Source organism: Poecilia mexicana, unplaced genomic scaffold (assembly GCF_051168715.1).
Source record: "Poecilia mexicana isolate PSO_F unplaced genomic scaffold, ASM5116871v1 scaffold_16, whole genome shotgun sequence".
In the NCBI taxonomy this organism is placed as follows: domain Eukaryota; kingdom Metazoa; phylum Chordata; class Actinopteri; order Cyprinodontiformes; family Poeciliidae; genus Poecilia; species Poecilia mexicana.
This window is the reverse complement of record NW_028263385.1, coordinates 5,808,011-5,826,379: the sequence shown is the minus strand read 5'-3', so window position 1 is coordinate 5,826,379 and position 18,369 is coordinate 5,808,011. Positions and strand designations below refer to the sequence as shown.

At 40.6% G+C, this 18,369-nt stretch overlaps 1 protein-coding gene across 1 annotated transcript; it reads right to left on the bottom strand.

The window, feature by feature from the left end:
* Positions 1–2,239: 2,239 nt before the first annotated feature.
* On the bottom strand, positions 2,240–17,216 carry LOC148154960 (fucolectin-6-like). Its single transcript, XM_088013617.1, is given in 6 exon segments — positions 2,240–2,505; positions 10,823–11,102; positions 12,188–12,340; positions 12,506–12,820; positions 16,734–16,801; positions 16,998–17,216. Coding segments are annotated over 6 exon segments (978 nt in total). The 5' UTR covers positions 17,009–17,216; the 3' UTR covers positions 2,240–2,354.
* Between the last annotated feature and the right edge of the window lie 1,153 nt (positions 17,217–18,369).

The window sequence follows — 18,369 nt, the reverse complement described above, 5'->3', positions numbered from 1 at the left end:
GATTATTCAGCTGTAGTAAAAGCAAACTTTCCTTTTATACCTCTTTCATATGTCTTTTCTATAATCTTTATCACATTTTCATTCTTAAAAAGGTTTTTTCTAAGTCATTTTAATTCATGTTGACTCTATTTCTATATTTGAGGCTTAAATACATTTGTTTCTTGTTTTTAGCAACAAAAGAAGGTATGGACCAGTATGTTATGGTTGATGAAGAGAGGGGCTGGAGTGACGCTCTGGAATACTGCCGAGCCCTCTACACGGACCTGACCAACGTGAGGAACGACGCCGAGCTGGAGATCATCCAGAGTTTAGCCGTCAACGCCTCAGTGTGGGTCGGTCTCTTCAGGGACTCCTGGGCGTGGTCGGACGGGGCCGACTCGTCCTTCAGAAACTGGCTACCGGGAACGTCGGTGTGGAGCGACACCGCTGACAGCTGTGGGGTGTTGCTGAAGAACGAATCCAGCAGATGGGGAGGACTGGACTGTACCGAGTCGCACCCCTTCCTCTGTTCCTGCCACCCAGGTTCCCAAATTATAGCTTCATATGTTGTGTTTAAATTTAAATTTAAAAAACACGCTAGTATTCCAATTCAAATTAATCCACATATATGCTTGTAGAAACCAAACATATGCACTTCAAAGTGAGGATCAACTTGCAGAACTCAGCATTGGATATAAATGACACAGCAGTGCAAGACGGCGTCCTGGAGCAGGTAAGTGTTGCAAATGTTGCACCCAGTGTGCAAAACAAGACACTGCATGCACACAGGTCTGGTTGGTGAACATCACTCTGTCTTCCTGACAGATGAAGCTGAGAGTGAGTAAGACCGGTGCCAAGGACGTGCAGCTGCGATGGAAGAAGCAGTCTGACGGGAACGTTTTTGACAAGGAAACTCCTTAAAAACCCTCTTGATTTAAAATGTGTGAACAGTAGGAGCTGAAGGTTACAAGACAAAAACAAAACATAGATAAATTGCAGCAGTTTTCATTGTATATACGTCAAATAAATCTTAGGTGTTCAAGCCCATCTAACTTATAGGAAAACAGACTGCTTATGTTTTTTTGTGATAGCAAAACCTGATAGTTACGCATCTTAAAAGATACAACCATTTTTTTCTCAACATCTTAGATTTTCCTTAGAATTTGGTAGAATTGGTTTTTAAACAGTTTAATTAGTGGGTTAAATGTTACGATTGTCTATGAGCTGTACACAAATCCATTCTTATTCAATGTTATTTCAGTTTTCTCAGTTTGTTTTAGTTTATTTGTGCAGTGCTTCACCTCTTGATTTAAATGTGACTTTCACAACATTTCTTTGCATAAACGGAGGAACACTTAGGAAATGACGCTGGCAGTGACCATTTCCACATTTGCTTCTCACAGTAGGCGTGACGGTAACTTCTTGGCCTAAATACATAATCTTGTTATGACTGTAATGTCTCAATATCTGACATGTAAACAGGATAGAAGCAATAAATAATAATAGTAAGTACTGCCTGGAAAGCCATTATTCTTTGTCCACACATTTTTAGTGAATTAAATGCTGATATAGATGACCTTTTGGTGATCTGAATTCATTTAAATGATTGCATTTTTGTTTGTTCAGGTAGTTTTAAATAAAAAGTAAATGATTCATATAATAGCATTGGGTTCAATTCTTAATGACTCAGGCTGTTTGGATTAAGAATGTGTCTGTGGTAGTCCTTCAGGCAGATTTCCATAATTTGCATCTCGTGAAAGGGGTTTCATGTGTTTTACATACGAAGGAAGACAAAGTGAAATGTGACACAGTGTATCTGAAACAATCTCCTAAATAACTTGCTTACTCCAGGTCTTTAAGCCACACACACACTTCTGCATTTAACTAAATAATGAGCAGAGAATCAATGAGATTAAGACTGACTGAGGCTTAGAAACTGTTATTGCTGAATTTGGACAATCCTGGCTCACTGCAGATATTCAAATGCAAAAGTGTTCTGTATGTTGTGTTATTTATAGGACAATGTTTGCTGTCCTGGGAAGGATTATATCTCTCTCTTTGTTGAAGATAGACAATTCTTCACTGACTGGATAGGTCAGTATGTGCTTGACTGTTTTGTGTATCTATCCTCAGTTCATGTTTCTGCAAAGAGCTCAAATTAACAAAACAGCTTTGTTTCAGTTTCAAAGTTTTTTTTCTTTCTAACAAACATGACCCATATAAATCCCATTTGTTTTAGAAATAAAATAGCAAAAGAATATTTTAAGTAAAATTAATAGCCTTTTTATTAAGCAGAATAATACAGTTGTTTTGTGTTGCTGTTTGCTATGTTGCAAGTTGTAACCCAAAACAGCAACTTGTTGCCACTGCAGGCTTTATTCCAGCGTGGAGCCGTAAACCTCAACCTCACAAAGCGTAAGGTACTCGGTCCTGCCGGGGATGACGATGTTTACGTAGCGTCCCTCCATCCCGTTACAGTCAAACTCATAAAGACTCTTTCCTGGAGAAACTGTGATCACACCACATCTATTAAAAAAAAACAAATAAACCATAAAATAATTAATAAAAACTATAATTTCAAGACTTACAGTATTTTTGACCCTCGTGTCTATCAGTCTGAAGCGATACAGTTGATGCCGATGAGCTCTCACATTGGAAAAAATAAAAATAAAAATTGTACTACTACATCCTCTGTGTTACTGGTTATAACGCAGAGGAAGCCAATCTGCCGCTGCAACGGTGCGTGATAGGTATTTTTCTCGAACCTACATAAAAAGACCACAGACAACGTATATGAATTTTATAGACAAAGCTTTTGCAAAAGGAGAACTTTCCATCAACAACCTCATCAGCCGTTCACAGAAAGTTCTGATCTCCTTCCACGCGAGCCCCTGTTTTATTGTCAAGCAGAACAACCAAAAGGGGCAGTCAGGAAGAACAACAAAGGTCGTAAAACTTCTAACCTAAACAAACCAGCAACTCAGTTCCAGGTGTGATATCTGATCTACGATCTGAGCCCAGTTCAGCTCTAGGTCAAACTAACACAAGAAGAATTTAAGATCTGGGAAACACAGAGTTAACTGTCTCACATGAAGATAAACAGACAGTCGTAACCTCCAGGTCAGTTTATACACACATAAGGAAGAGAACACTTTAAACTAAAAATCACAATAATACTGATTAACATTAGACTGAATATGAACTAAAGTAATAATGATAATACCAAAAAATATCTAACATTTCCCCCCTTTTTATCATTTTACTATGTGTGTAAACTTTATGCAAAAGCCAAGCATAGAAAATAAAAGAAAAGAAAAGAACCAATAAATGCAAAAGTTTTTTTTTTTTCTAATCTAAACACAGAAAATACACAATGAATAAATGTAATATAATGAAATAAATGAAAAATAAAAGAAACAACAAAAAATCAAATGCAGGTTACTCATCTCTACAACCACTTGTTGTAGGAGTCATTCAGCAAATGAATTCATCTGTTTATTGATTACAGAACTTCATCACTGTTCAGAAAACCATCAGAACTCGAAACAAGTCATCTTCAGTTGTGTTAATTGTTTTAAACATCATATTTCGTAGGCATGGAAAAATGCAACCTATGAACAGGCAAAAAAGAATCAAAACACCCAGAATAGGTGTTTCAAGCTTCACCAGTAAATTCCACCATGGTCTGGAAGTGAGCCAAGAAAGAAAATCAAAAGGAGATGATCCTTGTGTTCCACTTTCTATGTAATGTTTAAGTTTCTCCAGTTCCTGTTTCATCAGGCACAAAAGTTCAGCACGTTGGGCCAATGATTTTAGAACCACCTCCCTGAGAGGCTGTGAAGAAGTCCAGTACAACACGGTTTTGCATAACCATGTTTCTCAGTTCAGTCAGCTCTCTCACGGTGCCGTTGGCTGTGTACTGTTGATGAGTCGCATTAATTCATATTTGTTGATCTCAACGTGGTCCCAAATCTCTCCTAGATCAACCCACGGAAAAAGACTTTGCATTAATTTTTCTCCGCCGTTCCAAATCCTGAATTCCCATGGAACTCCAGTATGTGTTGTGAGGCCTCCCCATCTTTTGACCTCTGACATAACTGTTCGTTTGGAGCGGGTGTGTAGATCATTCTGTGCTTTCCTGATGAACGCAATCGGGTTGATTAGAGGCACCACAGCACACAGTCCTCCCCAATTTTTAGGCAAGAACATATACGCTACATTCCCGCATATGAAGGACCAATCTGCCAACATCCGTGAGCCATAATCTCCTGGCACTATGGCGCTGCACAGTGTTGTCTCTCGTCTCCTTTTTGTCTTATGCGTGATGTTGAAACTCCTTTCCTGAAGCAGGTTGTCACAGTCTGGGTTGTCCTTCCAGACTTTGTAGCCGGGGGTTGCCCTCTGACCCCTGCAGGCGATGCAGTTGATGTAATCCGGTGTCGTGTCGCAGTAGGTGTAAACTTTAGCTCCTGCTAACGAAATGGTCTCTGGTATTTTCCATGTGGCTTGTGGAAACGGTGGAAACGGAAGTACGTCATCCTCAAATGAACAGTTCATAGATCCAAAAAGTCCTTTTGTGGCATCTCCTGTCCGAAGTAGAACAGAAAAATCCTTTTTGCACCATTTGCATCCCTTTGGCATGGGGACGCTGAGTCGTGGTTGTGTGCTCAGGCCATAGAGACACATCTGTTTGTCATCAGTGATGCTCCCTGGGTGCAGACCTGAGTTGTGTGTGGCGATTGGTAGCTGCGCACACACATAGCAGTTCACCTTGTTCTCCTCGTGAGCAGTCCTGTTCATCAGCTTCCACACAGATCGGTGCTGTCATGCAGGTGGAACTCAGGCTCGCTTCCTTCTCCAAACATCAAACATGCTGCAGTCACAGCGCAGTAGAAGATCCATCTGGCATATGGAGTCCCCATTGCTGCTGGGCGTGCAGAGATGTTAGAACCCCCAAACTAAAGAGTGAGGATCTGTCGAGTTTCTTCACTGGCGTTGAGACAAACCGCCCTATTGGTCAGGAATCCCTGTGTAGCCAGAAACTTCCCCGCCACTCCGGATTAGGGATCCAACACTCTCTGCAGCTTGCAGTGACTGAGATGTATCCAGCTGGGTCTTTCAGCAATCTTTACACCTGTTGGTGTGGTCATCAGCACCTGGAACGGTCCTTCCCACCGTGGACTCGCCCAGTTCTTTCGTTTGATGACCTTTATGTAGACCCAGTCACCTTGCTCGATTGGAGCGGCCTCCTGCGAGGGAAGAAAATCAGACGGCAGTAAATTTGCATTTGACGCCTCTTTCTGTTTCAGGATCCTGATCATATAATCTGCTAATGTCTGATCTTCATCAGCTTTTTGTAAGTTTGGAGCAAACAGAGGCAATCTGTAAGCTCTCCCATGAATTATTTCAAAAGGTGTTAGACCATCAGCTGTCGGGGTGATTCTCATATAGAGCTTCACTAACTCTAAACATTCTGTGGAATACCGTCTGTTGGGATATAGTTTTGCAGATAGCCTTAGCTACCATCAAAGCATCTGCATGCTTTGCTGGAACTATTTCAACCTATTTAGAAAAAGCATCAATCATCATCTAACAGTATTTGTTAACTCAAAAGTTCATAACAAAAAATTTTTTATGTAAGAATTTAGTAGTTATATAGTATGTAGTTATAGTATTACCTCACCATTTTCCCTTTTCCCCCCTTTTTACACATGGCATTGCCCATGTGTCACAATCACTTAAGCTTTTATAAAGTCTTTGGGAGGATTAGTAGTTAATGCAGGTGAACTCATAGGTTTATAGAAGATATTTTAGCAGACACGTATTTTAATTGCAGGGTTATATTTTGGTTTTTCTTTGTTAAACTCTAAATTAAATTTTTCAGTTGAATTCAACGAAATATTTCATAATATTTCAACACTGCAATATCAATTATTTTCAACACTTAGAGATGTTTAATTTAGTTCCAAACTAGTAAATAAAACATTTGAAAATCATTATTAGCTTAGAATCTCTAATACATTTTTTTTATTGGTGTAATTTAGTTGCATAGCTCTATCAGTTTTTTTTGTTTAACTTTTAATGATTATAATTTTTCTTCTTCATAGTTTCCCAACCTATGGCTCGTGGGCCCTAAGAGGATCACTGGTCCTTCTGTTAAGGACTGAGTTAACGGGTACAAAATGAACGATTTTGTCTAACATTGTACCCAAAAACCTCTAAAATGTTCTTTTCTGGGTAGATTATTCCTATATGCAAACAGGATTAGTGAGCACATTCTTTATCACAGTGGTGTGTGTATAACTTATCTCGGCTCTCCACTGTCTCACTTCTCGCTTCCCCCTCCTGCTGTTGGCGTCGCTGCAGCTGGTCCTCCCCCCGCCTCTCCTCCAGCTCCCTGTCAGTCCAACTAGCTCTGGTGTTGGATAAGTTGTCCAGACCGTCCCTTAGTGAATGTCCAGGTTGTCCACCAATGAATTTAGTTCCAGTCCAAACGTCCAGCAGGACTCCATACAGTAGTTTGCTGCATGGCAGTTCCCAGATGTCCAATAATCAGGATCAGCGGACATCTTAGTGCCTTCAGGTGGCAGAAATCATCATGTCCTTTTTCGCTTCTTTATCAACTGTCATTGGCTGGTGATGAAGGAGGGACGTCATCTGATCTGGCAGGACAGGTTTGAGTTGAGGTCGGAGGTCAGACGCACCGCAGTGAGGCTCAGACAGAGGAAAAGGAAAGAAGCAAATAAGAGTCCATTAGGGTTTGTTCGTCTTTCTGTGTCTTTTTTCTTTTTACAAACATTTTCCATATAACTTTTCTCTTGTGATCGTATAGTGTTTAGCCACTTATTACCCAACATTTTAAGAAATCATAAATCCTTTCCTTATTCAAACACATATAAACTTGAAACATGTTAAAAGCTGTAGTCTCTTTTAACCTGTACAATATTAACCTTTAAAATGTAGAATGTAAGTTTATGTTAACTTCATCTGTGTCACGTTTCACCAGAGAACAATGGATTTCTCTAAATTTGTCGATCTTAGTGCTGCAGACTGTGAGGTCAGCGGGCAGCCCTCCTCTCAAAAAGGCCTAAGAGAGTCAAGAGGCTGGAATATTATCCAGGTCGGTTCCTTACTCTGACCTCTGACCCCTCCAGTTATACAGCCAAAGGATCATTTCACCAAGTTGGTGTTGTAATCTGATTACGACACAATATATTACACATTGTTCTCTGGGGAGAATTTTATTATTTAATTTTATTTTTCAGCTTCTCCTCCTTCAGGAAAGTCATAATTCCACTTTTAGCATACAAAGAAGTTTTTCCCATGTTTTTATTTCAGTGAGACGTCTCTCAACTGGTTTTTCTTTGAAAGTGTAGGAACACTAAAAAACAAAACAAACAAACAAAACAAAACAAAACACCAGTATTTCCTAAAAATAATTATTTTTGACTTGTGAGGCTTAAACCTAATTTTTAGTATCAGTAAATATTATTTTGCATGCACTGGTTTCATACCGAAATTCAATTTCTTTATTTATTTATTTATTTATTTATTTTTTTAATTAACGTGTAATAAGCTGCACATGTGTCCACCATTTCATCAATTTTGTCTGGTGGTGTGACTTTTTGGGGTGTGGTAGAGTCTGATCATGCTGTGTATTTCTCCTGTTTGTGGTCCCCTCACTTTTGCCCAATCTTTTCCTAATGAGGACATGGCTGCTTCTCCTGCTTCTACCCCATTTAATCTATATGAATGGATTAATCCAGTCATGTCCTCTATCCACTTATCGGGGTCTTCTGTTACAGGCGTTATTCCTTCTACCCCTTTCTGGCCTCTATCAAGGTCCAGGGTGCAAAAACATATAAGTTTTGTGCACCTTCCTCTAATGAGGGGTACAGTCGTGCTGCTGGGACTGCAGCGGCTGAGACTGGGGCAGACGGAGCTGCTGCAGCAACGGGGGAAGGGTTGGTTGCAGGAGCTTGTGCTCACCGCACCACTACATCATTCTGTGTGCTTAGAATGACTTTATTATCTTTTGGTCTAACAAATAGGTTTTTTGCTTCTACAAATTTTTGTCTTTAACCTTTTTAATTTGTTCTTTCCGATTTATGGCTGCTTTTAACCATAATTTAGCACATCTCAGCTCATCCTCCTTTTTAGCCTTCTTTATTCCCTTTTTTCTTGTTACACTACTCTCCAAAATTCCAACAATTGTTTGTCATTGATCAATTTTTAGCTTCCATCTATTTTATATTTCTTTTTCCATTTTTTCATGTGTACAATGCTACCAGGAAATCTGGACAGCATGTATTTCTCATCCCCATCGGGGCCCTCAACAAGTGAGGAATTACAAGAATTTGCATTTCCCATTATTCAACTTACTTGCAATTTGAGCTTTTATTTATTTAAATTTAGTCCAGGTTCGTTGACTCCTAGGGAGTCCTATGAACTGGAGATCTTTTCAGTAGGCCAGCAATTAAAAATACCTTGTTGTGGTATTCTCCACTTCAACTCTTTTGAGTGGGAGAATCTCGCCTTTGCATCCACAAGAGGTTTGCTGCTTACAACCCTACTGTGTTATATGAGGTAAAATACTGAGCAGTATTTAAACCTCCAATCACTCTTTCACGCACACACACATCAAAGCAGCAAGCAAACAGCAATATCAGCACAATAATAACAGAACAGTAATAATAAGCTTCCTATCTACGTGAGGACTTACCCTTAAGAGGTGTCCTCTAAGTAAGGAGGCTCCAAGAGCCTTACCTTGTGCCTTTAGTTGAAACTCTGTCAACTGGGACTCTAACCCTTATAACTTCTTTAGTCAAGCTGGTATCTGACAAGAACTCAAACCTTTCTTTAGTCAAACTGATATTTGACAAGGACTCAAACCTCAGAGTTTTAGCAGAGCGACATCATACAAGGATACTCAAACCTCAGAGTTTTAGCAGAGCGACATCATACAAGGATACTCAAACCCCAGAGTTTTAGTCAAAACGCTGTTTAACAAGGATACTCAAACCTCTAAAATAGTCATTTTAAAATTCACCTACGTTTCTGTAGTTTTCGGGTTGTCCAGTCGGATCTCGTCACTCCGCCGCTGGCAGACAAAGTCGGACATGTGTCGCTGGCCCAGCGAAGAATTTTGCTTCCTGGGTCTTTCTTTCCAGGTCCTGTTGACTCTGGCCGTGCACGGATTCAGCGCGTCTTCCTCTGCCTGTCAGCGGGGGGGGTTGAGAGATCCCGGATTTCGGCACCAAATGATAGGTATTTTTCTCGAACCTACATAAAAAGACCACAGACAACGTATATGAATTTTATAGACAAAGCTTTTGCAAAAGGAGAACTTTCCATCAACAACCTCATCAGCCGTTCACAGAAAGTTCTGATCTCCTTCCACGCGAGCCCCTGTTTTATTGTCAAGCAGAACAACCAAAAGGGGCAGTCAGGAAGAACAACAAAGGTCGTAAAACTTCTAACCTAAACAAACCAGCAACTCAGTTCCAGGTGTGATATCTGATCTACGATCTGAGCCCAGTTCAGCTCTAGGTCAAACTAACACAAGAAGAATTTAAGATCTGGGAAACACAGAGTTAACTGTCTCACATGAAGATAAACAGACAGTCGTAACCTCCAGGTCAGTTTATACACACATAAGGAAGAGAACACTTTAAACTAAAAATCACAATAATACTGATTAACATTAGACTGAATATGAACTAAAGTAATAATGATAATACCAAAAAATATCTAACAGTGCGCATGCGCACATCGATGTTACGTCACATACTGCTTACTCAGCAGATTTCTTATAAATCCGTCATACCTGTGTGTTATGTTTCTCAGACGTTTACAGTACATTTTATTTAATTAAGCTACTATGTTAATCAAATATATTAACTTAAAAGACTTCTGCTGTTTCCAATATTGTTACCAAATTGTAAACAAGACATTAGTCCCGTTTAGCGTCACTATTACTACAAATACAGTTTGACTACAAATTTGGTCGGGATATTTTGTCCCTATAGTTAATATTTCAATATGTCTTTAGAAAACTGCACGGAATATGTCCTAAAAAAACATGAATAATGCTGGATGATGGATATGTCCTAAAAATAGCACATGAATAATGCTGGATGCTGACCGAAGCTGTTAGGCAACAAGCAGAACAACACCTCTTTCTGGACACTGCGTGGAAATAACTAGATTTTTCTTATTTTAATTTTTTTATTTGCCGTAAACTTCCGAGAAATAAAACACACAAAATGAAACTTCTACAGGTATGACGGATTTATAAGAAACGTAACATTGATGTGCGCATGCGCATTACCACGAGGTATGCTGGGTTGACGAGGTATGACAGATAGACAGAACACCGGCATGCAGCCGAGTGAACACGGTTAGCTGGCTCCTCTGTGTTCCTGGCTGTAACACAGAGGAAGCCAACTTGATCCTTGTTGTTATGAACTAACTCCACCACCATGACACGTAACAGCATGCCAGCAGGTGTTATGCCAAGCGGGGACTGATACACCCCAGCATCACACACAAGGGTTAAATATTGTTATAAATACACTCAGATGGTGGTGAAGAGGTGGCAGAACTCTGAAAGCCAGTTAATTAAATTCTGATATAATTTACAGGCCTGTACAGTAAGGTGGCCATCAAAATCTGTCACCAGTGTGATCCTGGCTATTTGAGAGTTAATAAAGCCTGCAAATAAAATCAAGGGTTGTTCTACTAACAGTCACTGCAGCCCCAAGAGGCTTTGGACCTCCATCAGAACTAACATTGTTGCCTTTCCTTTTACAAAATCGGAAAATTAAATTTATTAGAAAACTACCTGGAATTGTCGTTGCCATTGTTGTCAAGAGAATCTCTGATGCGGATCTCGGTTCCGTTGAGTCGTTCTTCAGCTGAATCCTGGATGACGACTTTTATGGAAAACACTTTACGCGTTTTGCGCAGATCCAATCGCCACCAGGGGTTGAAGTCGTTTGATGTTTGTGAGCAGGACCCCTTAATCAACTGGTTGCCACGATTCCCATCAATGGCATTGTATGGAAGATAAACACTGTCCAGTGATGACTGTGAGGCTCTGCCTTGAAGAGCAAGGTTCTCACCTGTTAAGGGAAATAAGGATAATAATAAAACCCAGCAGGAATTAAAATAAGAAGCAAATGTTTTTTTCAGTTTTTGTAATTCTCAGCTCCAAAAATGTCATGTTTTTACCCATGTTTCATTGTGCCTGGTCTGTTGTTTTGATTTGTTTCTTTGCATTAATTTGTGTCTGGTAGAACACGTGGTCCAAGAGTTGTAGACAAAGTTATTTCTGTTAGATGTCAGAAATGTAGCTAAACCCTTGATTTTTCCAGGATAATGTCCCGCTTAAATTCCAGCTGAGTCCTGTTAGAATTATGATTTAATGTTACATGTAATTCATCATCTTTCAGAAAACATACTGAAATCATGCCTCCATATCCCTGGAATTGAATCTAATTTCCCAATCGAATGGCAGATATAGGTATCTCGGTTTGATGAAGATGACTTGTTGATCTTTAAACGGTGCATGAGAATGGTCAAGTAAGAAGATATAAGTTAATTTAAAAATGCCAGAGCTATTGGTGCCAAAAGAGGACGACTGAGTCGTTCAGTAACTTATATTCTGACAGGATTTTCACTCATGACTATGTCTATAGCTTTATGGTCTAAAAAGGCAGAATCCATCCAGGGAGGGACAGCTGAGTGAACAAATGTGGTTTGAGATAATTGAAAAATAAATAAATAAGCTAAATAACTTCATCTCTGACCTCAGAACCAATGGTATTCTTCAGCAGATGACCACACCATTGCCTGGCCCAATCAGCCTTTAATTTCAGCTCCAACATTCATGGTGGGGTTAGGATTTGGTGTAAACAACAGGAGAGCACAGATCTGCCCTTTCTTGAATCTACAGTTCAAGCTACTGTTGGTTACACAACGGTGGAGGAAATTTTTTCTTGGTAAACTTTGGCTCTCCAAGAAGCAAATCCAAAAGACCACATGATCTCAATCCAACACATTATCTTTGGGATGTAATGGGATCTTAGGATGAGGGATGTGCAGCCAATAAATCATGTTAATTTATGAACCAAAATGTCTGAGTCTGTTTCTGTTGCCTTTCCGAAGAATCAAATCACAGAACCAAATGTAGCCTAAACTTTCTCACCTGTTGGGGCGCGGTACCCGTAGATCTCCACTTCACAGAGAGTCAGAATCTTTTCTGATCCAGGTATTACAATAGTGACATAACGTCCCTCAACGCGGTTAGGAATATTTATTGCTTTAGAGGCCCCACTTGGAATGGAAGAGATTGTAGCAGCTCTGAAAGAGAAAACCTTTGTCAGTGATATTTCGGATCTACTCTGAATACTCTAATTACTTAATTTAAAAATGAGGTTTTGCATTCATATTAAGAAGTAGACATATATGTAAATAAGAAATATACTGGATGTCCCCCACAGACCCTTCTGTCATACTGTAAGACCTATAATAATCACTCAGAGTGGGTTTTCAACACCATTGCCTTGTAGAGAGTTTCCGATGTGAATATTTGCTCCGTTGATCCTTTCTTCACAGCAGTCTCCTCTGTTGGTGACGATGACCTGGGTGACGACATACGAGTCCAGCAGGTCCACTCTCCACCAGGGGTTGGACTGCCTTTCAGTGTGGGTGCAAGATCCGTCTCTGAAGGCAGAATTTCTGTTCCCATCAATGGCGTTAGAAGCAGCTCCAAAAATATCCCATTCTCCTCCCAGGTAGCGCTGAGCCTGAGTGGCTTTGCCACGTAAGGCCACATTTTCTGAAAAAAAAAAAAAAAAAAAAAAAAAAAAATATATATATATATATATATATATAGTTAGGATGTTATAGTTTCATGCTAGTTATCAAGATGTTAGGCTTTTGAAAAATGTATTAAGTAAATAAAAAAGTAATTGTCAGAGAGTGATAATGCAGAATCATTGCTGATAATTGCATTATTGGTTATATTTGATCTTGTTTGTTCTATTATAAATAACTAAGCATTCCTTTGATCTTTTAGAAAATATTTTAACTTTTTATATTCTTTTTGGGCCCTATCTGTGGTTTATCAATCAATCAATCAAATTTTATTTGAATAGCACATTTCAGCAGCATGGCATTTCAAAGTGCTTTACATAATTTAAATAAAAACAGCATGTGAGAAAGAGAAAGAGATTTAAAAAACATAATTAAAACGTTAACAGTGAGAAAGAGAAATAAAAAGCTGTAGAACTTTAGTTGAGACGGCGTCAATTGGGACTCCAACCCTTTGTACTTTAGTCAAAACGCAGTTTGACAAGGACTCTAACCTCTCGGATTTTAGTCGAAACGCCGTTTGACAAGGACTCTAACCTCTCGGATTTTAGTCGAAACGCCGTTTGACAAGGACTCTAACCTCTCGGACTTTAGTCAAAACGCCGTTTGACAAGGACTCTAATCTTTCGGACTTTAGTCAAAACGCCGTTTGACTAGGACTCTAACCTCTCGGATTTTAGTCGAAACGCCGTTTGACAAGGACTCTAACCTCTCGGATTTTAGTCGAAACGCCGTTTGACAAGGACTCTAACCTCTCGGATTTTAGTCGAAACGCCGTTTGACTAGGACTCTAACCTCTCGGACTTTAGTCGAGACGCCGCTTGACAAGGACTCTAACCTCTCGGATTTTAGTCGAAAAGCCGCTTGACAAGGACTCTAACCTCTCGGACTTTAGTCGAGACGCCGCTTGACAAGGACTCTAATCTTTCGGACTTTAGTCAAAACGCCGTTTGACTAGGACTCTAACCTCTCGGACTTTAGTCGAGACGCCGCTTGACAAGGACTCTAACCTCTCGGATTTTAGTCGAAACGCCGTTTGACAAGGACTCTAACCTCTCGGACTTTAGTCAAAACGCCGTTTGACTAGGACTCTAACCTCTCGGACTTTAGTCGAAACGCCGTTTGACAAGGACTCTAACCTCTCGGACTTTAGTCAAAACGCCGTTTGACAAGGACTCTAACCTCTTGGACTTTAGTCAAAACGCCGTTTGACAAGGACTCTAATCTTTCGGACTTTAGTCAAAACGCCGTTTGACTAGGACTCTAACCTCTCGGACTTTAGTCGAGACGCCGCTTGACAATGACTCTAACATCTCGGACTTTAGTCGAGACGCCGCTTGACAAGGACTCTAACCTCTCGGACTTTAGTCGAGACGCCGTTTGACAAGGACTCTAATCTTTCGGACTTTAGTCGAAACGCCGTTTGACTAGGACTCTAACCTCTCGGACTTTAGTCGAGACGCCGCTTGACAAGGACTCTAACCTCTCGGACTTTAGTCGAGACGCCGTTTGACAAGGACTCTAATCTTTCGGACTTTAGTCAAAACGCCGTTTGACTAGGACTCTAACCTCTCGGACTTTAGTCGAGACGCCGCTTGACAATGACTCTAACATCTCGGACTTTAGTCGAGACGCCGCTTGACAAGGACTCTAACCTCTCGGACTTTAGTCGAGACGCCGTTTGACAAGGACTCTAATCTTTCGGACTTTAGTCGAAACGCCGTTTGACTAGGACTCTAACCTCTCGGACTTTAGTCGAAATGCCGTTTGACAAGGACTCTAATCTTTCGGACTTTAGTCAAAACGCCGTTTGACTAGGACTCTAACCTCTCGGACTTTAGTCGAGACGCCGCTTGACAATGACTCTAACATCTCGGACTTTAGTCGAGACGCCGCTTGACAAGGACTCTAACCTCTCGGACTTTAGTCGAGACGCCGTTTGACAAGGACTCTAATCTTTCGGACTTTAGTCGAAACGCCGTTTGACTAGGACTCTAACCTCTCGGACTTTAGTCGAGACGCCGCTTGACAAGGACTCTAACCTCTCGGACTTTAGTCGAGACGCCGTTTGACAAGGACTCTAATCTTTCGGACTTTAGTCAAAACGCCGTTTGACTAGGACTCTAACCTCTCGGACTTTAGTCGAGACGCCGCTTGACAATGACTCTAACATCTCGGACTTTAGTCGAGACGCCGCTTGACAAGGACTCTAACCTCTCGGACTTTAGTCGAGACGCCGTTTGACAAGGACTCTAATCTTTCGGACTTTAGTCGAAACGCCGTTTGACTAGGACTCTAACCTCTCGGACTTTAGTCGAAATGCCGTTTGACAAGGACTCTAACCTCTCGGACTTTAGTCGAAATGCCGTTTGACAAGGACTCTAACCTCTAGGATTTTAGTCAAAACGCCGTTTGACTAGGACTCTAACCTCTCGGACTTTAGTCGAGACGCCGCTTGACAATGACTCTAACATCTCGGACTTTAGTCGAGACGCCGCTTGACAAGGACTCTAACCTCTCGGACTTTAGTCGAGACGCCGTTTGACAAGGACTCTAATCTTTCGGACTTTAGTCGAAACGCCGTTTGACTAGGACTCTAACCTCTCGGACTTTAGTCGAAATGCCGTTTGACAAGGACTCTAACCTCTCGGACTTTAGTCGAAACGCCGTTTGACAAGGACTCTAACCTCTAGGATTTTAGTCAAAACGCCGCTTGACAAGGACTCTAACCTCTCGGACTTTAGTCAAAACGCCGTTTGACTAGGACTCTAACCTCTCGGACTTTAGTCAAAACGCCGCTTGACAAGGACTCTAACCTCTCGGACTTTAGTCAAAACGCCGTTTGACAAGGACTCTAACCTCTCGGACTTTAGTCAAAACGCCGTTTGACAAGGACTCTAACCTCTCGGACTTTAGTCAAAACAGTGAGAAAGAGAAAGACATTTTGAAAAAGATTAAAAAAGATAAGCAGTGAGAAATATTAAGCAAAATGTATTGACACCCTTTAAATCACATATGTCAGAGTCAAGGCCCGCGGGCCACATCCGGCCCGCGAGAAGGTTTTTTGCGGCCCCTGGGATGATCTTGATTTATTATTAGAACCGGCCCGCAGACCGCAGCAAGCCGGCACCCCGTCTGAAAAAAAATATCTTCCTTATTTGAACTGTAAGTAGTTCTTTAAATGTTCTGTGAGATGATGTACTTTCCCATGTATCCATAACAACCGGAACTTTCAATATCCACCAAGTTATTGCCGAAATATACCGTCTATTAAACGAGTGCCCCCCGGATTAATTACATTCTCTGCAGCTGCAGCTGCGAAGTTACCGTATTAACCCGATACTTGCTGGAAAGTGCAACGTCTCCCCTTTCAGAAACCGTTGGAATTTTTCCACTTAGCGCTACGTGTGGCGGAATTACGGTACTGCAAATTTAGATGTGTTGCCGGCGACACATCTAAATTTGCAGTACCGTAATTCGCCGGCGACACATCTAAATGCCTTGACTCTGACATATGTGGATTAATAGATTTTTGCACTTTATTTTATTGTATTTCAATCCAATTATATTTTAAAAATATTTCAGTTGTGTCTGTTGAAAATTAAAGATTACTGACAGAGCCATAAGAAAATATTGCTTTATTTATCTGATCATATTGGAATATATTTGTTAGGTTTTCAGTAGGTTCAATTAGGTTCACTAGACTATATGAGTCATTTAAAAAAATTTCAATGAACATTCGATCAGTCCGGCCCTCGGCTTGTAGCTAAATTTTTTATTTGGCCCTCCGTCCATTTGACTTTGACACCCCTGCTTTAAATGATCTGTCACACCAATTGTTATATTCTCATAGATTAGTAAATATTTTAGATACTTACTATAATTTTGTGTTGAATACATCGGAAAGAAGAGCAGCAAATGAAACAGGATAATTTGTCTCATGATTCTGTATGAAACATCCATAGTAGAAAATTATTATCCAACCTAAATCTAAATTCCTTAACAGATATTCAGTTTAGAAAAAGGCTTGTTATTTTTACTCAAGCATACTTTGAGCATTTGACAGTGTAATTGTAAAGAGTACGTTATTTGAAATGTAATTTCAGAGCAGAAATTTTAATTAAATATGTTTCAGATCTTACCTTGATTTCATAAGAGTCAGACGTTTTGTGGAAGGAGCTCAAGGACTTGATCAGTCACAAAACGCTTTTTCTCATGTAAATATCTGTTTAACTGTCCAATCACATTTCAAAATGTAGTGTACTCCTCTTTTGTACTTGAAAATTCAAGGATTTTGCAGAGTACCAAATATAGCTTGTCAATGTTTAACTCCCTTTCAGTTCAACAAATCCAGTTTGGAACAGAAATTAGTTTTTTGTCTGTACCTTATCTTTGTCCTCTTTGCCGTTACCCTTTAGAGCTCACTCTGTTTTAGTGGATATATATTTAGAAATGTCATGATTAAGACATATATTTGGTTATTGTCTTTTAAAATAGGAAATTCAAGCCATTACATCACACAGCAAACTCAGTTTCAACAACATATTGACAAACGCTCATCTCTAAACCTTGGACTCAAATAGTCACCAAAGTTTAATGCACTCAATGGAAGACAGTTTGGGAACCAGAAAGGGATTCAAGTCAATGTGTTCATCACGTCGTCTCTAACAAATGCAACATCGTACCAAAAGACAACAGAGGGGTCTTGGACTGGAGGTCTCCCCCCAGGAATCCTTCCACCCTTCTTGGTCCATTCAGGATGTGTTCTACAGCATTAAAGCCGTAAAGGACTTCTGTGACGTGTGAAGTAAACTGTTCAATCGTCGATGCTCTTATAGACCTGCATTTATAGCAACATTTCATGTTAACAGAATGGATAAGAATGGGAGTATCCAGGGGCAGGTGATGAGGATTGGCCCTCTTCTGTTCCTGCCTCTCAGTTCATTGGGAACTGAAGAGGTGGGGATGATCTAGCGGACTCTGGCAGTGTCACAAGAAAGAGCCTTCTTTACCATGAAGGGTAAAGCTGTCATTGGTGTGGTATCGTTTGGGTGGAGACTTGGACCATGTCCTGGTGTGATGGGTTCCCTACTAGAGGCCTTTTGCTCTTAGGGATGTTTTACCAGCTGTGAGGATTAAACTGGACTCTGGTGTGTGCCTTTGTACTGATCTCCCTGGGGCCAGTTCAGCAGGCAGGATGGTACTGAATCATCTCTTCTTAGAGTTACAGTTGGGTTCTCTTTCCTGCTAAGAGCTGGGCAGCCCTGGTGCCAGGGACCTGAGCAGACACCTTGCTCCTGGTGACTGGATTTTGATTTTGGCCTTCACTGGCAGCGGTGCTGTGTTGGGAGGTCTGGTTCACAGAGTCTCTTCCAGTTCCTCATTGATCTGGGGGCTGGTGATCCTGTGTGTCACCGGCCCCCAGTGACACACAGGATCACCGACATGTTGAAAAGTCGATATACGGTCACATCATTTTCGCACAAACCCTTCAACATCAAGACACAGCGACAC